Genomic DNA, 24,190 nt, shown 5'->3' on the forward strand with positions numbered 1-24,190 from the left:
TGAGCTAAGCAGATGCCTGCAAAGTTTGATTTCTGATCTTTGGAACTACGGGTGAGGAGGAATCCACTGGATTCACGGTAGGGAGGAGAGCATTTGTGCTGTGCATAAAGGGCATGATGATTAGGGCCCAATCTGGCATTGAGGTCCCCTCCTAAAATTACAGATGCCTTTGGGTTCAGCAAAATAATTTCAGGTGTATAAATTTCCCTTTCAACCCACAAGTTTCTGATCTGAGATTTCTGCCTCATTGGGGTCACATCAGCGTAAATTACCAACAGGGCCTGGTGGCTGAATTGGATTAACACTGCCCTGGCTTATGACTTGAATGAGGGGAGAGGGCTTGAAATGGCACGTAGGGTAGTGGAGACTAAGACCCCCAGGGCACCTTTCTCTCTTCCACGCTTTACCCCTAGATCTGCCCCAGTTGAGAATGAATGAAATCCATTGAGTAACAGCTCATCCGCTGTCCATGTTTCCAGGATCATTATGACGCAATGGTGGGAGACAAAGTCTTTAAAACAAGGATCTCTGCCGGATGCGGACCACCCGGCCACATTCCAGGAGAAAAGATAGGTCACTTGATTGTCACACAGTTGCATTGTGGGTAATTTTTGCTGGAGCAAGAGCTTCGCATTGGTTTGAGATGGTTGTAACTGCGTCTCCTTCTGTGATGAGGGAGAAGGTGCTGTGCCACCATGTTCCTGCTCCTCTGTTATAGCGAGGAGACTGGGAGAATCAGTGCAGCGTGGTCAGCAATATGTGAATTCCAGGCAAGCAGGGATGCCATCTCTTCAGCAGGGGAGACTTCCTTTCACTTGTCCGAGGAGAGGAGAGGGGAACTGTTTCTCCTGCGAATCAGGTTCCCTCAGGGCCAGGTGGGACTTCTGAGATGGGGAAACACATGGGGCCCTATTTCCAGGTTGGGCTTCTTCAAGTGCTTGTCAGAGGTTTCTTTTGCTTGCAGGGCAGATTCTTTGGGGAATCAGCTACTTGGGGTTGTGAAGATTCCTTGTATACTACTGGGAGTACAAGATTCCCGATGGCTTCGCTCACAAGGGTCATAGGAACGTGCAAGCCCACTCACCACAACAAGGTGTTGATCCAGCGAGTGAGAAGTACAGTTTTGCTAATTTAACTGGGGACAAATACCATCAAAACACCAGAAAATTTAAAACCAATAATAATAATAATAATAATAATAATAATAATTTATTATTTATACCCCGCCCATCTGGCTGGGTTTCCCCATCCACTCTGGGCGGCTTCTAACAGAATATTAAAATACAATAATCTATTAAACATTAAAAGCTTCCCTAAACAGGGCTGCCTTCAGATGTCTTCTAAAAGTCTGGTAGTTGTTTCTCTCTTTGACATCTGGTGGGAGAGCATTCCACAGGGCAGGAGCCACTACCGAGAAGGCCCTATGCCTGGTTCCCTGTAACTTGGCTTCTCACAGGGAGGGAACTGCCAGAAGGACACTGGACCTCAGTGTCTGGGCAGAACGATGGGGGTGGAGACGCTCCTTCAGGTATACTGGACCAAGGCTGTTTAGGGCTTTAAAAGTCAGCATCGACACTTTGAATTGTGCTTGGAAACGTACTGTGAGCCAGTGTAGGTCTTTCAAGACCGGTGTTATGTGGTCTCGACAGCCTAACTTCCAAATCTAACTTCCAAAGCCTTTCCCAGTCCGTCATTAATATATTATGTCCCACATCCTTCGCCCATTTTGTCATAACGCAATTTACCTGGTCCTATTTAGTGTCCCATTCCAAAAGCAGATTGTTCATTTTTGACAGCCGTTTTGTATTACCTTCTACTATTTCTCTCTGAAATCTTGACACTTGATAACTAAATCCTTTCTTTTCATGATTTTTAAAAGTTTCATTTAGTTGTAAATATTGTAACCAGTCTATTACATTTTCACTTACTTCTTCAAAGTCCTTTAATTTTAATTGGTTGTCAGTTTCTGTTAACAGCTCTTTATGACTATGAAAACTTTTATGAACTTTTGCCTTATGATACCATAGATAAGTATGCCTGGCGTTGCAGTCTTCAGGCTTGGGGACAAGATGGTGCCTGTTTTTTGCCCCAAGTTCTGTCCATAAGCCCCATTTAGTTCGATGGGATCTATTCTCAGGTCTCTACTGTGCAGACCATGCCGGTCTTACGAAGTGGGGAGAGGAGTAAACAGAGGAAATTGGAACCACTGGAAATGTTTATAAATGGGGTTTCTGTTGGGAAGGGGCTGCCCCATTTGTGCTGTTCCAGGGGCAGGAGAATCCAGTGAGAGCCAGTGTGGCGCAGTGGTTAAGAGCGGTAGTTTCGTAATCTGGTGAACCGGGTTCGCGTCTCCGCTCCTCCACATGCAGCTGCTGGGTGACCTTGGGGCAGTCACACTTCTCTGAAGTATCTCAGCCCCACTCACCTCACAGAGTGTTTGTTGTGGGGGAGGAAGGCAAGGAGAATGTTGGCCACTTTGAGACTCCTTCGGGTAGTGATAAAGCGGGATATCAAATCCAAACTCTTCTTTTTCTCTCCTTCTTTCCTGCAGGGCCTCTGAGGCTCCCTTTGCTTCTTCCTGTCTCCCAGGACCCTGCAGCTTGTTTTGGCTCCTTGACTCCTCAGGAAGGATGAAAGAGATGGATCCTGCAAAGCTAGCGAGGATGGAAGGCGGAAGATGGACGGTTGACCTGGTCAGGTTGTCTCCTGCATCCCTCATCACAACCTCTGAGCGTTCCTCTCTAGGGCTCTCAGAGAGATCTGGTGAGTTCTAGGGGAGGGGAGATGGGGACATGGAGGGATGGAGCCAGAGAGGTATTGGGGCTTGCTCACCCTGGGGGTGGGGGGAGGCAGGCAGGCGGGTGTAGATTGAGAAGGTGAGCACCTCTTTGGGCTCCACCACCTGCCTGCCTGCGCCTTTGCCATCTGCAGGCAATTTGAGCTAGGAATACATCACAGCTCCCCGGCCACCACGATGTATTGGCAGCTCAAAATGTCTAATACCAGTGCCGTGACCTGAATGCCCTACCAGTGTCAAAAAACTTACTGCTCCATCGCACAGCAGTTGAAGCAACGAACTCTGCATAAGGAAGTCAAGGAGGAGAATCGTGGGATCATGGACCCGCTTGGTAAAGCTCCCCGTTGGATCATAAGATCAGTTTTGAAATTCCATACATACCTCTATGTGCTGAACCTCCACTATTTTGATGGAGACCAACAGCATCTGGGATTCTAACATCCCCACCATGAACCCTGAATAGAAGGAGATCAACTGTGAATGTTCTTTGTCTAGTCATGCCTTTTTAAACAATGACCAGGTTTCTCTGAACTGCCCAGTAACTTCAATGTGTTCCTCTGTTAATTCAGAGTGTTAAATGTGGATATGAAAACGTCAAATCCCCCCCCCCAGAGATCCTACAATATAGCTCCCCTTCTGTTCTTCAGACATAGAATATTCTGCCAGCTTTAACTTTTCAATGATTGTTAAAATTCTGTCACATGACTCTGGCAATCTTTATTTTCTTCATTTTTTAGACCAAAAAAGTTTCTTATTAAATTGCAATGACATCTTCTAAATTTATAAACTTTCTCTAAATTGTGAAGAATTTCTCTGGCAGTAAGACATCTGCCTTAATACATTGTATCACTTCAAATCTGTATAACACTGTTCTCATTCTCCTATTCCACTGTGTAAAATTTCCTCTATGCATCCTAAAAATTTCTTTCTACTTTTCAATCTGCCTTTAAAAATTGTTTCTGAGAGAATAATTAAGAGTACACTGGCAAAGTGGTCAAAATGTTAATGTCAGTTTCTGAGGTAAAACGTGACACTCGGCACCTGTCTTTCTGGATTATTCGTGGTTTTCTGGATTTTGTGGGACCCAAACCCATTTTCTGTGGTATTTATATGTGTGGAGGTTGTCCCGGGTGGTTTGACCCTTGAAAAACATAGCTTTTTTTTCTTCTAGAAAAGGATCTGTTTAGAGTTTATATAGAACACATTACATTACTCGATATACTAAAACACGTTTACATGTGCTTATATCTAATAGATCTATATATATTCTTTATTGATTTAGATTATTTCTACATTTATCCCATTCGTTATTCAAAACAATAAGCTACACTCAAAAAACCAAAATAATTCAACATCAAATAATACTGCTACATGAGGTATGAAGAGTGAATTACAAGTGCTTCTATCTATATGAGACTTTACAGACTTTTTCTGAGGCAGATAGCAGCATAAAACAGGCAGCAGGTGCTCTCACAGAAAACCTCTCTCTCACTCGACAGTTGAGAACAGACCTAACTGAAAAAATGGCCTTCTGGAGTGACAGTCACCCTTTTCATAGCACCTTGGAGGCAACATTCACACACAGAGTTGTTAGGGAAGTTGAGGTAATTTCTGTCTGGTTTGGGTTTCTGTTTTAGCCTCTGCCCGTTTTTTAAAGAGAAAACCAATGTTAGAGTTGCAGTGGATTTCATGATTGTGGCAACAAAAAACCGTCCTAGAAAAGAGCCAGACTTTCTGAACCTCTGCTTCTCAAAAATATGTCTGTGAATGCTGGTTGACAAAGGCCATGACCTCTGTAGAAAGACCTCACATCTTCTGTTCTTCCTCTTTCACAAATGTTCATTAGCATTGTTCCATAGCTGGGGGCTCCATTTCTTGCTGAGGATCTAATTAGTTTCTTTCTTTGTTGTAGGTGGTGATGAATTGGAAATGAAGAATGGGGATCAAAATGGGGAGTATGGAGAGAGCTCCAGTCAGAGTTCCCGTTCCCACCAAAGATCTCAAAGTGAGAAGAAAGGCTATCAGTGCTCAGAATGTGGGAAGAGCTTCACTCGGAAGGACAATCTCACTACCCATCAAAGAATTCATACAGGAGAGAAACCCTATCAGTGCTCAGAATGTGGGAAGAGTTTCAGTCACAGCACTGATCTCGCTTCCCATCAAAGAATTCATACAGGGGAGAAACCCTATCAGTGCTTTGAATGTGGAAAGAGCTTCAGTCAGAGGAGCAGTCTCGCTTCCCATCAAAGAATTCATACAGGGGAGAAACCCTATCAGTGCTTCGAATGTGGAAAGAGCTTCAGTCACAGCACCGATCTCACTTCCCATCAAAGAATTCATACAGGGGAGAAACCCTATCAGTGCTTCGAATGTGGAGAGAGCTTCAGTAAGAACAGCACTCTCACTTCCCATCAAAGAATTCATACAGGGGAGAAACCCTATCAGTGCTTGGAATGTGGAAAGAGTTTCAGTCACAGCAACAATCTCACTTCCCACCAAAGAATTCATACAGGGGAGAAGCCCTATCAGTGCTTGGAATGTGGAAAAAACTTCAGTCAGCGCACCCATCTCACTTCCCATCAAAGAATTCATACAGGGGAGAAACCCTTTCAGTGCTTTGAATGTGGAAAGAGCTTCAGTCAGCGCACCCATCTCACTTCCCATCAAAGAATTCATACAGGGGAGAAACCCTTTCAGTGCTTTGAATGTGGAAAGAGCTTCAGTCAGCGCACCCATCTCACTTCCCATCAAAGAATTCATACAGGGGAGAAACCCTATCACTGCTTGGAATGTGGAAAAAACTTCAGTCAGAGAAACCATCTCACTACCCATCAAATCATTCATACAGGGGAGAAACCCTATCACTGCTTTGAATGTGGAAAGAGCTTCAGTCACAGCACCGATCTCACTTCCCATCAAAGAATTCATACAGGGGTGAAACCCTATCAGTGCTTGGAATGTGGAAAGAACTTCAGTCAGAGCCACAGTCTTGCTTCCCACCAAAGAATTCATACAGGGGAGAAACCCTATCACTGTTTGGAATGTGGGAAGAGCTTCAGAAAGAGGGCAGGTCTCATCTGCCATCAAAGAACTCATACAGGGACACCTCAGGTTAAGAACTTAATTCGTTCTGGAGGTCCATTCTTAACCTGAAACTGTTCTTAACCTGAAGCACCACTTTAGCTAATGGGGCCTCCCACTGCTGCCATGCTGCTGCCTCGCGATTTCTGTTCTCACCCTGAAGCAAAGTTCTTAACCCGAGGTACTATTTCTGGGTTAGTGGAGTCTGTAACCTGAAGTGTCTGTAACCTGAGGTACCACTGTACAGGGCATGAAGCGTATTAGAAATGTGGAAACAGCTTCTCTTCCAAGAGGCGTCTAGCTTCCCATGAAGAAATTCATGTGATTGAGCAGGTGGTTGCTAAAGAACTCCAGGCATGACTGGAGGATGGGGACCATTTGGATCCCTTCCAATCGGGAATCAGGCCTCATATTGGGACTGAAACTGCCTTGCTTGTGCTGGTCCATGATCTCCGGCGCACTAGGGACAAAGGTGAAAGCTGTTTCTTGGTTCTCCTGGAGCTCTCAGTGGCCTTTGATACCATTGACCATGACAGCCTTCTGGACCATCTAGAGGAGCTGGGAGCTGAGGGAACTGTTATACAGTGGTTCCACTCATTCCTCCGGTTGGAGGATAGAGAGCAGGTAACTGATTGAGGTTGAATCCTGACAAGACAGAAGTGCTATTCTTGGGTGACAGGGGGCGGGCTGGTGTTGAGGACTCGCTTGGACTACAGCAATGCATTCTATGTGGGGTTACATTTGAAGGTGACCTGGAAACTACAACTAATCCAGAATGTGGTAGCTAGACTGGTGACTGGGAGTAGCTGCCGAGACCACATAACACCGGTCCTGAAAGAACTACATTGGCTCCCAGTACGTTTCTGGACACAATTCAAGGTGTTGGTGCTCACCTTTAAAGCCCTTAACAGCCTTGGCCCAGTATACCTGAAGGAGTGTCTCCACCCCCATCCTTCTGTCTGGACACTGAGGTCCAACTCCCAGGGTCTTCTGCTGCTTCCCTCACTGCGAGAAGTGAAGTTACAGGGCCTTCTCAGTAGTGGCACCCGCCCTGTGTAATGCCCTCCTACCAGATGACAAAGAAATAAACAATTGTCTGACTTTGAGAAGACATCTTAAGGGAGCCCTGTTTAGGGAAGCTTTTAATATGTGATGAATTATTGTATTTTAATATTTTGCTGGAAGCCACCCAGCGTGGTTGGAGAAAACCAGCCAGATGGACGGGGTATAAATAAATCATTGTTATTGTTATTGTTTTAAGGTCTTTCCCACGCAATATGGGAATCCACATCCATCTGAACTTCAGGAGCAGTTGGACAATCCCCAGATTCTGGGGATCTACATTTGGGGCCATCTGGTAGAAAAAAGGGGAACTGGGTTTTATCTTGAAGAGTAGGAACAGTGTATCCATAACTTGCCCAGGAAGCAAAGGGAGAGGTGAGTGCTTTGCTGTGGTTCCAGGACAAATCTTAGACAGTTGACCAACTACAGTCCCACACACAAAGAACACAAAGAACAAGACAAAATGCTGACCGTGTAGAACGGGAGGAGGTCTTCTAGGAATGCCTCCAGACTCTCAATATTTTGTGGGACTGAATCACATCCCAGAACATTAGACTAGGGACTCAGCTACATTACTAAAAAAAAACACCTGTGTTTTGAATGCATTATAAACAAGCAACATGGTTTTTAAAAGCAGTGGTGGGGTGGCATAGGGCATTTGACACCAGTGTTGAGTGCTCCTGCTTCCAGGTTCCATCCCACCCTCACCTTTGGGAGAGTCCAAAAAGGAAAGAATGAAAAGCCCATGGCAGAGGCACAATTCCGTCTTAACACCAAACCAGCCATACCTGTGGGATTTTGTAGATGCTTGACACAGGTAACATATGTCTAGAAATATCAGCTTCAGCATCTTCAAGAACAGCCAACAGGTTATCCCTCTTCCCACAGCTGCACTGGCTCCCGGTGGAGTACAGGGTCAGATTTAAGGTGCTGGTTTTGACCTTTAAAGCCCTTCACGGCCTAGGACCCTCGTACCTACAGGACCGCCTCTGTATGGCCCACGGAGGACCTTAAGGTCCATAAATAGCAGCACCCTAGAGGTTCTTGGCCCTAAGGAAGTTAGATTAGCTTCAACCAGAGCCAGGGCCTTTTCAACTTTATTTTCAGCTCCTGGTGGAACGCTCTGCCTCATGAGACCAGGGCCCTGCAGGATCTGATTTCTTTCCACAGGGCGTGTAAGACAGTTGTTCTGCCTGGCCATTGGCTTGGAGTCAATTTGATTCCCTCCCCCTCTTTCTTTTTCCTTTCTCCTCCTGTGATGAGGCTGCATTTTAAGGTTTTAAGGTTTTAATGTTGTATTTTAATCTTGTTTTTAAGTTGTATTCATTCAACTTGTTTTTATTATTGCATTGGCTGGGGAGGGCGTGGTATAAATAAATAAATTATTATTATTGTTGTTGTTGTTGTTGTTGTTGTTATAGTGCACAACATAATCAAGTAAATCAGGATGAATGGTGAATCAGTAGGGTGTCTGGAGAAGCCTTGAATCAGAGGGAGAGCATATTTTTTTGGTTGACTGATTCATTGACTGAATCAGAAGCAGGATGTCACCTCACGTTCCTCTCAAAAATGGGGTCCATTTTAGTGGACCCAAAGGAGAACTTTGGACAAATCCCTTGAGTTTTCATGAGAAGTAACGGAAAGGGGAAGGGGGAAGAGTGATGTTATGCCAGGAGCGGAGATTCTCCTCTTCCTTTGGTAACATCACAGACAATAAGTCCTTTTATTACAGCATCATGTTGCAAGCAGAAATACACAGCTCTCTGCAAGGAGGGCAGTTGGCTGCTCTAAATCCTCCTTCCTCCTTCCGTAGCATTTTAGGTGCCAATGGGAAGTTCCTCCCTCCCTCTGACTTCTTTGCTCTCTGATATGTTCAGTCCTCCCGAGTCTGTGGTGAGGGGGGTTCCCCACACTCTCAAGTGACATCTCAACTAGCTGCCTCCTCCCTTCGGGTTCCCTTGTCATTGTCTCGTACCTGGGCAACTCCTCCCTCAGCTGTTCATCTCCTGTCTCTCTCTCTCTGCTTCTGAACACGCTGTGGACTGTCGGACTTGCATTTGACCAAGCAACTCTTCTGGTCGAGCCTGTGATTAACGACCTGAGCCTTTGATGAGGCTCCAAGCACGTTCCCCCATTACGCAGAGTATCCAGCTCGCAGGGAAGGAGCTGAGATTGTATGAGCTACATTGCAAAGAGCGTTTTATTTCAAACTACGCAGACAGAAAAGAAATATACATGCTCTCTCTGTGAAAGCAGAGAGCAACTGAACAGCAAAGGAACAGGAAACCAGTAAACATGACATCCGTCTCCCATCTTCCGTGAGACTTCCAACAGTATGGAATCTCTGGGATGCAAAACAGAGTCTTGTGACTCCAAGCACTGCACAGTGGCAACAAGCAGAAACTAACATGGACCAGGTTGGGGGGGGTGTGACTTTTCCCCTCCATCTCTCCATCGGAGAGGAAACTAGTCTGCCATAGAATGCATTCCCCAGTCCTCGTCTTTAGACTATTCCCTGACATGTTGCGATCATTTGGGTTTCCCTTTTTTAAATTTTGATGCCGTCAATCATGGTATCCTCCTGAACTGACTTAGTGAGATGGGTGTCAGAGGCACCATATTACAGTGGTTCTGTTCATATCTTCAATGTCACGTCCAGAAAATAGCACTCAATGACTGCTCCTCACCCCCACCCCGGCATTTGTGCTATGGGGTGCTGGAAGGTACTGTTCTCTCCCCAGCGCTATATAAGATCTATACGCTATTTAAAATCTATATGAAGTCATGGGGTGCGGTCCTGAGGAGTTTTGGAGCAAGGGGCCACCAGTATGCCGATAACACACAGCTCTAGGGACATGGGTGGCTCTGTGACCCACTGAGCTTCTTGGGCTTGCTGGTTGGAAGGTTGGCGGTTTGAATCCATGTGACAGTAGCCAGCTCCCATTGCTCTGTCCCAGCTCCTGCCAACCTAGCAGTTTGATTTTGTTTTTTAAATTTTTTTATTTGATTAAAATAAATAAAGAAACATACAACAAAAAGCAATACAAGATTCAAATGCCAAAATTACGCTGAGTCTCCTGACTTCCCCCCATCCCTTCTATGGGTCCTAGTGCTAATATTTACACCTGCATATCAAAACTGTCCAAATTTTGTCCTTCCAAATTGTCCATACTTTCCATTAATTTACAAGTGTGGTTAAAATCCTGCTAATGTTTTAACCTGCTTACAATGGTCTTGCTTTCTGAGCTTTCTAGTTATTTTTGCCATTTCAGCATAGTCCATCAACTTGGTCTGCCATTCTTCTCTGCTCAGAGTTGTTTCTTCCTTCCATCTCTGGGCTAGTAGCATCCGTGCAGCTGCTGTTGCATACATAAGCAATCTTTTCTGGTCCTTTGGTATGTCGGTACTTGTAATTCCTAATAAGAAGGCTTCTGGTTTTTTAAACAAAAGTTATTTTAAACATTTTTTCCAATTCATTATATATCATCTCCCATAAATTTTTAGTTACTTTATAGCCAAGTGGGGGGAGAATGTGGGAATTTTCCAATGTTATCCTGATGACAGTGAAGAGACTGAGGATAAACAACAGCAAAGGCCCACACCCACTGTAATGGTTCTAGGGGGTTGCTCGTGCGTAAGTTGCCGCCACTCCTGGCTAGGTTGCCTGGTTGAACCCTTTCTCTCTGGACAGCCTTTCACCCGTGGCTGTCTCAGTTGCTGGCAGAATCCGTCAGTGGGCGTTTCTTGAACTTCTTCCAGCAAAGAAGTTCTTTGACGCCAAGTCTCCTCCTACTCTCCCTGCGCGGAAGTCTTCTGCGCAGGGAGGGTGTGGGCAGCGGAGGACCCGTGCTCTCCCTGCTGGTCTCCGGTGAAGAGTCCTGAAGCCTCCTCTCCGATTCCCCCATCTGCCCCCCTTCACCACTGGTGTTACGCTGATTTCCTTCCCCAGCAGATGGGCTGCCTCTCTCCCTGCTGGGACCCTCTCTGGCATTGCTCTGGAGCCTTCCCTCCGCCTCTGGCTCCGATGGCAGTTCCCTGACACCCACTAATGAAGATTCTGAATCTGAATCTGAAACTGAATCGGATGATTCAGAGGATTTCAAGAGTGCTACGGCCTCTATGCGACCCTCTGAAGGCTCTGATCGAGAATTGGGGGAACCACTGTTCACTATAGGCCACTTTTCTCCTAAGAAAGAAGAGGAGAGTGTTGAAGACTTATGACTAATTAGCAGGTCTGAAAGAGCCACGAAATCTCCAAAGAGATTTGCTGATGGATTTACACATCCACCACATATGAGAAAAGGTACCTTCTTTTTCTTTACATTTCCAGCAGGTATTTGAACTCGTTCTATTTGGAGCCAGATACCACCAGTACATCATTTTCATATAATTTTATGTCAGTGAACAAGGTGCCATAAATTTCAAATCTGTTTTCCATAACCTCTCCCAATCTGCTATTTGTATATTGTGTCCCAAGTCCCAAGCTCTGGCTTCCATCACAGTGTCCCGTTGTGCCAGAAGCGGTTTAGTCATGCTGGCCACATGACCCGGAAAGTTGTCTGTGGATAAACACCCGATCCCTCGGCATGATAGTGAGATGAGCACCACTCCCCATAGTCGCATTTGGCGAGACTGAACCATCCAGGGGTCTTTACACCTTTACATTCACACACAGCTCTATTTCTCCATAACAGGAGAGTCTCTGAAGGCTTGTGACCAGTGTCTGGATGCAGCAGTGGACTCAATAAGGTCCAATAAACTCTGTTCAAATCCTGGAAAGTCCACTTACCTTTAATGGTCAGGCGGTGTTGCGGCCAACCAAGTCCACGCCCGCAATTTGGTGCCCTGCTGGGGAGGGTTGCTGCCTGCCTGCAGATTGACCAATTGTGTCAGGCTTAGGTGCAGGCATTCCGAAGGGGGTGGGCCCAAGCAGCCGATAGGCATTGCTTGGCCCCGCTCCCTGGGGGGATAACTTGGGGCCTGCCCAGGCCTCCTCCCCACTTTGTCGTTGGATCTCCCACCCTCCGCCCCCTTTTTCATATGTCTTATTTTCATACTAAGACCTTCCTATGAACATTGTCAGCCGCCATATTTGGGGCCTGGTGTCGGAACTCTGCAATACCGAGCTACTCCTCCTCGGACGTTCTTCCTCATCTCCAACGGTGATTAACAACCTAAGACTTTGATGAGGCTCTAAGAATGTTCTCATTCCGCAGAGTATACAAACATCAGCAGAAGGACGAGAAATATATGAGCTACATTCCTACGTTTTATTTCTATCTACGTAGGACAGAAAAGAATATTCATCTGCTGTCTGTGAAGGCAGAGAACCAACTGGAACAAAGAAACAGGAAACCAGTAATAACAACATTCGTCTCCCGTGAAACTTCCAACAGTCTGGAATGTAAACAGTCTTGTGACTCCAAAATCTGCACAGTGGCACAAACAGAAATCTAACAACTGGCAGGAATTTTTCCATTTGTCAACTTGGCCCTGGCCATTTGATTTTTTCCTTCCTCATAGCAATTCTCACAACTTTGTGATGTTAGGCACTGGGTAAGCCTTAGTCTTGGCTGGAGGGGAGGTTACAGCCTCTGTCCGCCCCTTCTTGGTTAAGGGTATCCTGTTAAAGGGATCTGTGAGGAGTTGCTTCTGTCCGGATGCCCAGGTGGGGGCTAGGGCCATAGCACTCCTCCAACAGGGACCCCTCGGTGGTTACCCCTACTTGATGTAGGTCATGGGGGGCGGGTGTGGATTACCCTTAGAATCACCCCCAGCAGGTGGACTGGGGTGGAATAAATGGCTATACGCAATGCCAATGCCAAACCATTCACATCTGTAATCAATAGAGTTGTGGCTCATTTGGACCCAATGTTATGCTGTTGTCTTGTCTGGTTTTTCATCACTTAGGGAGTGACAGGAACACAGGAGCTTGACACACAATTTGTAGGCTCTTTGGATGATTCCCACTTATAAAGGAGCAAGTGCATAGTTTAGGGGTACTCTTGGATACACCTTTGTCACTAGAGACCCACATGTCTTCTATGGCTGTTTGTGAACAGGAATAGCCTGACCACTGGAGCATTGGAAAACTTGGAGCTGGACTACTGCAATGCACTCTTTCTGGGGCTGCCCTGGGGTCTGGTGCAGAATCTCTAGTTGGTGCCAAATGATGTGGCCAGATTGTCCTTGCGAGCTTTTGGTCAAGAACATCTGGCACCACACACCCCCATTTGAAGGACTATCCACTTAAACCTATTTTCTGCTTCCTGCAACTTCCATTCCTGATCCACCAGAGGACCTCCTCTCTTATTCCATGACTACTAAGCTTACCCAGAAGCCACATTGTTGGAAGCTTTTTTGGAAGTCCAAGTGTTGTTTGTCTGTTTCTTTATTAAATTTCTACACCGCCCTTCACCCGATGATCTTAGGGTGGTTCACAGCATAAAAATACAGGATAAGACCAAAAAGTATATAATAAAAACAAGAACAAAAACAAAACAAGAAACCTACAAAAAAATCTGCTGAATCGCCTCAGTCTTTACGTGAAATTTCCGTCCTTGTTCACCTCTCAAATTCATCAGAATAGCCCTATCCTGTGTTAGCATCAGTGCGGGGGGGGGGGGGGGATTATGCCAGGGCTCACATACAATAGTTCAGGTAACTTCTAACTCTTAATCTTGGTATTTTCCACCAATCTTTGGCATTTGCATCTCACAGTTTGGAGGCAGATCTTGGAGTTTTCGCAAACATGTTTTTCTTCAGCCCTGCAGTTGCATGTGGAGCTGCATAAAGAGTTTAGGAACTTGCAGAGGTGGTACTACCTCTCCATATAATTATCAAAATGATAGTGTGTGTTGTTTTTTTGCTTCCAAAGATCACATTTGAGTCCACTAAGCGTGATGTTATGGATCTGAGGCAGAAAGGTCTGGCAGATATATGCTTCCTGAGCCACCCAAAACTTGGGGGGGCTAAGATTTAGGACAGATGATAACTGTACCAGAATGAGGTTGGCTTGACTTCTCTCCACTTCACATGTGACCCCTCTGTAGGGCTCTGTTAGTAAGAAGAAAGTTACTGCATCTTGCAAGGACCACAACAAAAGACTTCTAATTCTTTGTAAGGTAGCAGTCATAAAGGAGGTGCTCGTTCCTGTGAGGAAAAAAGATGGTCCTCATTCTACTGCTTCTACTGCCTTATGGGGACTGTGGGAAACTGAAGACAAAATGCCTCTTGTCTTTGGAAAGGGATGAGATAGATTCACCTAATTATTTCAGGCCAGGAGACCACCTCATCAGTGGGGTCCTCTCTGCCACAAACGCTGTGTTTTATCCTCATATCTTTAGCCAATGTCCTTCCACCAGCTCTTATTGGTAAGACGTTTTGTGGGGATGGATATTAAATATTAAAATATTATTAAAATAAAATATTAAGCTACAGCGGTGTGTTAAACATTAAAAGCTTCTCTAAACAGGGCTGCCTTCAGATGTCTTCTAAAAGTCTAGAAGTTGTTCTTCTCTTTGGCATCTGGTGGGAGGGTGTTCCACAGGGCAGGTGCCACTACCAAGAAGGCCCTCTGCCTGGTTCCCTTTAACTTGGCTTCTTGGAGTGAGGGAACCGCCAGAAGGCCCTCAGCGCTGGACTTCAGTGTCCAGGCTGAACGATGGGGGTGGAGACGCTCTTTCAAGTATACTGTACCGAGGCAGTTTAGGGCTTAAACGTCAGCACCAACACTTTGAATATATTGAGTCCCACATCCTTCGCCCATTTTATCATAACGCAATTTACCTGGTCCTCTTTAGTGTCCCATTCCAAAAGCTTGTAAACGTACTGAGAACCAATGTAGATCTTTCAAGATTGGTGTTATGTGGTCTCAGCGGCCGCTCCCAGTCACCAGTCTAGCTGCCGCATTCTAGATTAGTTGTAGTTTCTGGGTCACCTTTAAAGGTAGTCCCACATAGAGCGCACTGCAGTAATCCAAGTGAGAGATAACTAGAGCGTGCACCACTCTGGCGAGACAGTCTGTGGGCAGGTAGGGTCTCAGCCTGCATACCAGGTGGAGCTGGTAGACAGCTGCCCTGGACACAGAATTGACCTGCGCCTTCACGGACATCTGTGAGTCCAAAATGACTCCCAGGCTGTGCACCTGGTCCTCCAGGGACACAGTTACCCCATTCAGGACCAGGGAGTCCTCCACACCTGCCTGCCTCCTGTCCCCCCAAAACAGTACTTCTGTCTTGTCAGGATTCAGCCTCAATCTGTTACCCGCCATCCGCCTCCAGACACTCACACAGGAACTTCACTGCCTTCACTGGTTCTGATTTGAAAGAGAGGTAGAGCTGAATATTAGAGGTAGAACAGAAATATCGCTTGGACAGTGCTGGCATGTATATCATTTCTTCCCCCCAGGAAAGGACCCACAAAGTACAGGCAGCTCCTCTCCTTCTTGTATGCCATTCAAGCGATCAACCAGAATCAAAAACTGTTACCCAACATCACCCTGGGCTACAGCATCCATGAGAACTTTTTTGATGGAAGGGTGACCTATGATGCTTTGCTAGACATGTTGTCAATTGGGCAGCTAAGCTTTCCAAACTACAGCTGTGGTAAACAGACTAACTTACTGGCTGTTCTCGAAGGGTCCGACTCTCAAAACTCCATCCAGATTTCAAACGTGTTGGGCATCTATAAAATCCCACAGGTAGGAATGGAGAGAGGTATAATAGCATTATGATATTGGCAGTCTTATTTTCAACTACCCTCCTGTTGATCCCTAGCATCAAATTTGCCTTCTTTACAGCTGCCACAACCTTCAAGGAAATCACTGTTCCCACCAAAGGGTCCTTGCAATAGACCTTCCTCCTTCCTAAGACCTTCCCAATCTCATGTTGGGCTTAGAAATATTTAGGCTTTGATCTGAAATCAAACAAGATACAAATCTTCCTTCTCTTCCCAGGTCACTTATGCTTTTGTCTCTCATGTTCTGAATGATAAGAGGCATTTCCCTTTTTTCTACCGGATGGTCCCCAAAGAAGAAGCCCTGTACCCAGGGATTGTCAAGCTGCTCCAGCACTTCCGATGGACCTTGATTGGCCTCCTTGCACCAGACACCGACAACGGAGAGAGGTTCCTGAAGAGCTTGACACCCGTGCTCATCAAGAGCGGTGTCTGTGTTGTCATCTCACAAAGCATCCCAGGACCGAATACAAAAGGAGTACACATTCCTCGTCTTCCATTCCGCAAGTGGAGGCAAGTGCATGTATTTGTTTACTATGGGGAAATGTCTTTTTTCTTAAATGGACTACAATTTATACAACTGTTTTTTGACATATTGATGAAATCCATTGCTGGGAAAATCTTCATCACAACAGTTTTGTGGGATGTCGCCCTGGAGCTGATGTATAATGACATATCTTTCCAATACATCCATGGTATATTTTCCTTCTTCACTGAGACAAGTAAAGGGGCAAAATACGGTGATTTTCTACCCTTTTTCTTTGGTATTAAGAAGTTTTGGGAGGATGCTTTTAATTGCTCCTATTCAAAGCATGCATTCTCAGTGAAAGGCCGGACAAGATGCAGAGAGAGAGAGAAGCTGGAGAGGCTTCCCCAAGATGATCTGGAAAGAATCCTCTCTCTAGACAGCTACAGGATCTACAACACTCTGCAAGCTGTGGCTCGTGCCTTAAATGCTGCATATTCATCTAGATCTAAGCAGAGGGGAACTGAGAGAATGGGACTTCAAAGGCTACAGCCATGGCAGGTATTTTATTTCCTGTCATTGACATCTCAACTGAGCATGACAATCAATTGTAGTGTTGCAGATATTGAATATTGTGCAGTTTGAAATGATTTGAAGCATAAGAACTGGAAGCATTCGTTTCCTTTTGGAAATGAATTATCATCCAGGCCCATAGAAATATTATTCACTCTTTACTGGCAGAACTCTTTATAACAGAATGAGAACATCATTCTGTCCAGCACAGGCTCGGGATCTCTCTCTCTCTCTCTCTTTAATCTTCAGAAGAGCTTCCTTTCCATTTTGACTCTATTGAGTTTTGGAGCCAAAGACAAAAAGGCAACTCCCTTCAAAAAGGAGATATTGCAATCCAATACCTTCATTACATGATCTAAGGTTACAACACTCACATGTTAGCTAGCAGAGAACAGCAACCAGTTAGTTAATCTTAATCTCAGCAAGAGCCCAGAGCCCTTTAGAAAAAAAAATACTATGGAAAAAACCCAAAGTTTGCAAAACACATTACCCATTTTCCATTTTAAACCTTCCTTAATACATATACATTTTTCATTTGTGTTTGCTATTCTTATTCTTGCCTCATTGCACAGCCCCCCGAGCAACTGCTCCCATCATGTGCCCAATTCTCCTTTCCTCGCAAGTTGGAATTATTTTTGGCAGGGGAGATGACATTGACCAGGCTGTCTCTAGTCTCTATTCCTTCGACACCCGCTTGACTCTGCTCTGGCTCTCTGCTCCCTCCACCAAGCTCCTGCCTTTCCCTGCTGAAGCCCATATTGGAGATTTCCTTCAGGCTGCCTTGAAAGGAAAAGTGAACCTAATTCACTCTTTCTGAAAGAATCCAAGGGGGCAGCTTCCTTCAAAAACATGCTTACTAGGAGAAAATGACACAGAAATGCTGAAGAATTCTGATGAGTTTCTATTATTATTATTTTAAAAATGCTTCAGAGATGTGGAGAACTGAATTTAAGATTGGGGTTTGTGTGAGAGAGAAAACAGTATCAACCAAAAGTGACAAGATCTCTCCATTACTATTTGAGTCTGCAACCAGCCAGGGGAAGTGGATTGTCGTTATGCTTCCATTATTATTATTATTATTATTATTAGATAATTTTTTATTAAATTTTCAATCTAACAATTCCAAATAAACATTTTACAAACTCTGAAATATCCGATGACTTCCCTTCTTCTCTTTCCATGGTTCATTTTACATCCCTGTATATTTTGCTATAACCATTCAAATCAGTTTTCTACTTTTACATCCATCAAACATTATTTATGTGGTTGAGTTTATCTTAATGCTGCCACCATTTTCAGCTGTATACTGCTTTTTCCATATATTCAATAAATGCTTTCCACTCCTCTTTCAATGTATGTTCTTCTTGCTCTCTTATTCTGCATGTTAAATCTGCAAGTTCTGCGTATTCTGTCCACTTAAGCTGCCAATCCTCTTTAGCTGGGACCTCGCTGACTTTCCATTTCTGGGCCAGCAAAACAGGGGCCTATGCTTCCCTTTATTCTAAATGCTCTCATCTTTGCTTCTGTTCCAGCTCCACCCTTTCCTAGGAAGCACCCAGTTCTACAATTCTTCCATGGACAGAGTGTATTTGGATGAGAACGGGGAGCTGGCAGCCGACTTGGACATTGTGAACTGGGTGGTGTTCCCCAATAAATCCGTCCTCAGAGTGAAGTTTGGGAGTATTGACAGACAGGGATCCCCAGACCTGAAGTGCACCATCGACCAGGAGGCCATTGTGTGGCCCAAGTGGCTCAATCAGGTGACGGGGAGTGGGAATGATGCCTGTCATTTTGCTGTCTTTTCTATGAGCTCTAATAAGTGCTCCCTGTTCTGTGGGCTGCTGCCCTCACTTGCCTGTCAACTCCAGCACTGGGCTGTTGTTCCAGATAGTTCCTACAGCTCCTCTGCTCAGCTGGGTGCCAAAGGAGGCTTCCTGCTAAACTGTGTGAATGGGGAAAGGGGGGTTCCTTGCTTTTCGGTTGCTACATGAATTTTATCAGTAGTGAATAGCTCATGGCCCATATACAGAACTTTATTTAATGGAGGTCCCTTGTTTTTTTCTGAATTTAATCATGAATCATTCATGTAATGGACAGTGATGGGAAATGCTGAGTTTCAAGCTATAGTCTAGATGCTACAGCAGATGACAACATACTATGCCTCAAAGAACAATTCTCATTGACGCTCTTCGTCTTTGTGCCTAGACCCTTCCTACTTCCAGGTGTGTGGAAAGCTGTCGCCCTGGATCCGTCAAGGTGATTCAGGAAGGGAAGCCTCTTTGCTGTTATGAATGTCTTCCCTGTGCAGAAGGGACCATCTCCACTCAGGAAGGTGGGTGACTCCAAGGGAAAGGCTGGCCTTGGGGAAGAGAGAAGCGGTCAGTCAGGAATCTCTCAAAACCATTTCTGGGCAGGACAAGGCTGGTATGCTTCATGTGTGGGAGAGAACTGGGTGGTTCAAATCATCATCAACAACAACATCATATATATATAAATGTGATCAAATGTGAAGGAGGGAGGTCTAAACCACGGAGCCTCTTGGTCTTGCTGATCGGAAGGGCAGCAGTTTGAAACTACGCGAGGGGCTGAGGTCCCATTTCTCTCTGAGCTTCTTCCATCCTAGCAGTTCGAAAGCACACCAGTGCAAGTAGATGGATAGGTGTCACTGCAGCGGGAAGGTAAACGGTGTTTCCGTGCACTCTGGCATTCGTCATGCTGCCCCTTCGCACCAGAAGCGGTTTAGTCATGCTGGCCACATGACCCAGAAAGCTGTCTGTGGACAAACACCAGCTCCCTCGGCCTGAAGCAAGATGAACGCTGCACCCCATAGTTGTCTTTGACTAGACTTAACTGTCCCGGGGTCCTTGAGGAGGGAGATTGTTATGGACCTAGGGTAGATATTAGACTTCTGCACAGACCCCTGATCCTCCTTTTGGCCCTGGTATAGGGGGCTCCAAGCAGCCCAATCTGCCAGAGGCCAAGCTGGGGATCTCCAGCCCTGGAATCTGTCCCAAATTTCTTCGGGGTAGAGCTAATGTTTAGAAAAACCTGATTAAATACCTGTAGTGATCTGTGGCTGTCTAAGACTGACTTCTTCTACAACTGAATCTCTCCCAAGAGGCTAGATACTGCTCAGGGCTTGGCCAAATCCAGCATATTAGACATTACTTACTCTCTCTCTCTCGCAGATGCAGACCATTGCCAAAAATGCCCAGAAAATCAGCATCCAAACATGAACCGAGATCAATGTGTGTTCAAGCATATCACCTTCCTAGCCTATGAAGAATCTCTGGGGGTTGTCCTACTTTCCCTTGCCCTACTGGGGTCCTTAGCCACAAGCTTTAATTTAGGAATCTTTATTAAATACAACGAAACTCCCATAGTCAAAGCCAACAACCGGGACCTCTCCTACATCCTCCTCATTTCCCTCCTGCTTTCCTTTTTGTCCTCCTTCCTGTTCATTGGGAGGCCAAGGAAAGGGACCTGCCTTCTCCGTCAAACGGCCTTCAGCATCATCTTCTCTGTTGCTGTTTCTTCTGTGTTGGCAAAAACCATCACTGTGGTTCTGGCCTTCCTGGCCACCAGGCCAGGGAACTCAGTGAGGAGATGGCTGGGGAAGAGTCTGGCCAACTCCATTGTCATTTCTTGTTCCTGTGTCCAAGTTGTCATCTGCATGATCTGGCTGGGGATCTCACCACCATTCCCAGACTCTGACATGCACTCCCAGGCTGGGGAGATCATCCTGCAATGCAACGAAGGGTCTGTGGCCATGTTCTATGGTGCCCTTGGCTACATGGGCTTCCTGGCGGCCATCTGCTTCACGGTGGCTTTCCTAGCCAGGAAGCTGCCTGGGGCCTTCAATGAAGCCAAGCTGATCACCTTCAGCATGCTGGTCTTCTGCAGTGTTTGGGTGTCCTTTGTGCCCACCTACCTGAGCACCAAAGGGAAATACATGGTAGCCGTTCAGGTTTTCTCCATCTTGGCCTCCAGTGCTGGGCTCCTGGGCTGCATCTTCATTCCCAAGTGCTACATTGTTTTGTTGAGACCTGATCTGAACACAAAGGAGCACCTGACAACAAAAACAAAAGATAGCATCTGATTCTTAAAATATTATTTTTCAGGAAGGTAGAGAAGTGATGTTCTTGAAAAGTAATGTTTCAATTTAAAAAATCATTACCCTCATTTGATCATGTAGAACAAACCAACTTAATGGAAATAGTTATGAAATTTGGCTGAAAATTTGTTAATACTTTGGAAGATATAGATCACATAGATCACAGGGAATTCACATTACCAAAATTTTGTAATTATTCTTGGAACGGAACAAGGATGTCCACTGTCACTCCTGTTATTTCTCCAAGTGAATCTCCAGCCCCCCGGCTCTCTCACTTCCTCATTCATTGTCACATTCTCTGCGGGTGCTGCTAAGTACCCTCTGTCTTTGAGCTCTTTGCTCTCCTACTTTCAAGGCTCGCTGGGTTCTGGAAGATGGTGGGTCTAGAATGGTTTCTAATGACATGTCAGCCAGGTGTTGCTCTGACTCTCCCATGATTTCCCAACTTTCCCCCTCATCTGCCTCTGAGCTGTGACTTCCCTCAAACCCCTGTTGTAAATCTATACTGTCTTCCTCTTCCTCCTCCCTGGGCGGGTCAGGATGGAGAGGTGGTCTCCCCCATTCCTCCATGGCCCTTGGTCATCTTGGTCACCCTCCACCCCATACCTGTCAACTCATCAATATCTTCCTTAATTTATGGTGCCCAGAACTGGACACAGTATTCCAGGTGTGGTCTGACAAAGGCAGAATAGAGTGGGACTATTACTTCCCTTGATCTGGACACTATACTTCTGTTGAAGCAGACTAAGATTTCACTTTTATAAACTTTATAGAACTGTTTAGAACTTTTACAGCTGCCTGGAACTTCCAAAACTGTATTGGAGAATCACGGGAGGCGGGAGCCATCCGTACTCCAGACACCAGGAAGCAATCAGGGTGCGTCGCGCAATCAAAGTGGTGCGGGAACTTTATGGTTCTTGTGTTCAGGACTCTTGTGTGTCTGGGACCCATAAATGGCTGTGGGGACATGCAACAGACCACGCTTATAGAGAGTTTGCATGAAACCCACAAAAATGGTTAGCTCCATTGGGCCCTTAATTTTAGAAAAGGGGGGAGTTTCATGGAGCATGTGGAAGATTGGGGGAAATCAAAACCCATTCCTCCTGATCAGAACTGATGAGTTGATGACCACTGTAAGCAGATGAAAACATTAGCAGGATTGCAATAACACTTGTAATGTAGCAGTTGCTATGGAGAAAACGGAGTGATGTACAATATTGACTATTGAACAGTATGCAGTTGAAAACCCATGGAGGGGAAGGTGAGAAGTCCAAAAATTTGGAGAGATCTTTAAATATAGATATGTATGGTTGTATTGTTATAATCTTGTAAAATCAAATAAAAACTGTTTTTTAAGAAATAGAATTGATGAGTTGGTTGTGTTGAGTGCTCACAGCCCATCCCAAGCAAAACATTCAGGTTCATTGGGCCCTTAAACCAAAATGAGGGCTGAAGGGGCCACATAGGTCAGGGGGACTTGAAACCCATTCCTTGTGACCAAGAACAAGAGGAAATTCACATAGGGGGTTCAAGGAACCCACCCTGAAAACAATACTTAGCTTTATCCCTCTCTTTCCTACCAAAATAGGATTTCAGGGGCCACCTGGAAGGTTGGGGCGCTCTAACACAACCCTTGGGATTGCAGGGGGATGAGATGGTTGTGCACAACCTGCCACCCTCAAAAATATGTTTGTGGTGACATTTAGAACTAGCCCGTTTGGGGTGTCCTAAAAGCACGAGGGAAAGAAGGAAAAGCACTAGCCACTTTTCATTTGTGATGTAGGCTTTTTGCTCTATCCCTCTCACCGTCTGCAGCTGTTTAGGGAATTGACAAGACAGGGGATATTTTATGCACCAAACTTTTCAGACTCAGAGCGAGAAATTATGAATCTCTGGAGAAATCCCTGGGAAAAATAAGAATATTTATGAGTCGGGGAAGCATCGCCCTGGCAACCTTCTGGAGTCTCTCTGTGGCTTGAGGAGCAGATGCAGAGCTGGAGAAAACATGTTTGCAAGAACACAGAGAAGCAGCTGCCCTGTTTTGACATGGGCCAGCATAGGGTGGAAAGGTCAGCTTGGACTTTAAATAGCAATGCACCTTCGTTGGGGTCAGGACCAATATATTCTTTTAGCAAGTATGCAAATATATACACGCTCTACATAGAGTACCTACATCTGAACACTGTGAACTCATGAAACCCACTCCCTTTACAAGGAGTGATTGATTGATTGATTGATTGATTGATTGATTGATTGATTGAGTTTATTTACCATTGTATACATAGAGGTCTCAGCGGAGTTCATAGAAAAGATCACAACATATATAACCAGAATAAAAACAACAACCCAATAACACCCACCCTCTGAAAGGAGCCACAGTTTAAAAGGGTATAGGATGCCAATCAGGTCAACCAAAGGCCTGGTTAAAGAGGAAGGTTTTTGCCCGGTGCCTAAAGGGGTATAATGAAGGTGCCAGGCAAACGTCCCTGGCAAGAGCATTCCACAGAGAGGAGGCCCCGTTCTCGTGTTGCTGCCCTACGGACCTCTTGAGGAGGAGGCACACGAAGGAGGGCCTCAGAAGATGATCTCAGGGTCCGGGTAGGTTTATATGGGAAGAGGCGGTCCTTGAGGTATTGCAGTCCTGAGATCACGCTGACATGCCTGGATCTCCACATCCCCAAGGCCATCTTCCCCCTTACCAGACAAAAGCTTTGTCTCCTTGTGCATTCTCTGAGGTTTACAAAGAACTCCAAGCATTTATTATTATTGTTTGTTTGTTTGTTTGTTTGTTTGTTTATACCCCACCCATCAGGCTGAGTTTCCCCAGCCACTCTGGGTGGCTTCCAGTCGAATGTTAAAAACAATACAGCATTATATATTAAAAACTTCAGATGTCTTTTAAAGATAAGATAGCTACTTATTTCCTTCACAAATGAAGGGAGGGCGTTCCACAGGGCAGGCACAACAACTGAGAAGGCCCTCTGTCTGGTTCCCTGTAAACTCACTTCTCGCAATGAGGGAACCGCCAGAAGGCCCTCGGCGCTGGATCTCAGTGTCCGGGCTGAACGATGGGGGTGGAGACGCTCCTGCAGGTATACAGGACCGAGGCCATTTAGGGTTTTCAAGGTCAGCACCAACACTTTGAATTGTGCTCGGAAACGTACTGGGAGCCAATGCAGATCTCTCAGGACTGGTGTTATGTTGTCCTGGCGGCCACTCCCAGTCACTAGTCTAGCTGCCACATTCTGGATTAATCGCAGTTTCTGGGTCACCTTCAAAGGTAGCCCCACGTAGAACGCAGTCATCCCCATCAAAAAGAACTTTATTTCTGCAATACAACACAACTTTAATACAGGCAACT

General features: G+C 45.5%; 3 protein-coding genes across 4 annotated transcripts in view; all 3 read left to right on the forward strand.

Moving 5' to 3' along the window:
- The window catches only part of LOC144326647 (uncharacterized), a 50,261-nt gene extending 41,930 nt beyond the window's left edge, over window positions 1-8,331 (forward strand). Inside the window, exons 2-3 of one of the 2 annotated variants that reach the window (XM_077923289.1) lie at window positions 2,552-2,763; window positions 4,710-8,331. In XM_077923289.1, the coding sequence (XP_077779415.1) occupies window positions 2,631-2,763; window positions 4,710-5,950 (1,374 nt within the window). In that variant the 5' untranslated portion in view covers window positions 2,552-2,630 and the 3' untranslated portion in view covers window positions 5,951-8,331. The remainder of the gene's footprint in view (window positions 1-2,551; window positions 2,764-4,709) is intronic. The other variant, XM_077923285.1, reaches the window with a different exon arrangement.
- Window positions 8,332-15,863: 7,532 nt separating this feature from the next.
- LOC144324917 (vomeronasal type-2 receptor 26-like) lies at window positions 15,864-17,532 on the forward strand (the record flags this gene model as incomplete). The annotated part of the gene is made up of 2 exons (XM_077923668.1): window positions 15,864-16,703; window positions 17,446-17,532. Coding segments are annotated over 2 exons (927 nt in total), but the record flags the coding sequence as incomplete, so codon positions are not given.
- A 718-nt stretch (window positions 17,533-18,250) lies between these two features.
- On the forward strand, window positions 18,251-22,149 carry LOC114592557 (vomeronasal type-2 receptor 26-like). Its single transcript, XM_077923344.1, has 3 exons — window positions 18,251-18,475; window positions 18,921-19,047; window positions 19,904-22,149. The coding sequence occupies exons 1-3, from the start codon at window positions 18,290-18,292 to the stop codon at window positions 20,812-20,814; spliced, it is 1,224 nt and encodes a 407-aa protein (XP_077779470.1). The 5' UTR covers window positions 18,251-18,289; the 3' UTR covers window positions 20,815-22,149.
- Window positions 22,150-24,190: the final 2,041 nt, after the last annotated feature.

Source organism: Podarcis muralis, chromosome 2 (assembly GCF_964188315.1).
Source record: "Podarcis muralis chromosome 2, rPodMur119.hap1.1, whole genome shotgun sequence".
Classification (NCBI taxonomy): Eukaryota; Metazoa; Chordata; class Lepidosauria; order Squamata; family Lacertidae; genus Podarcis; species Podarcis muralis.

Bases quoted from the DNA above. Each gene is read 5' to 3' on its own strand.
- LOC114592557 (XM_077923344.1), top strand. From the start codon at position 18,290: ATGGACAGAGTGTATTTGGATGAGAACGGGGAGCTGGCAGCCGACTTG. The intron at 18,476-18,920 runs GTGACGGGGAGT...CTTTGTGCCTAG, and splicing joins GGCCCAAGTGGCTCAATCAG to ACCCTTCCTACTTCCAGGTG. The intron at 19,048-19,903 runs GTGGGTGACTCC...TCTCTCTCGCAG, and splicing joins GACCATCTCCACTCAGGAAG to ATGCAGACCATTGCCAAAAA.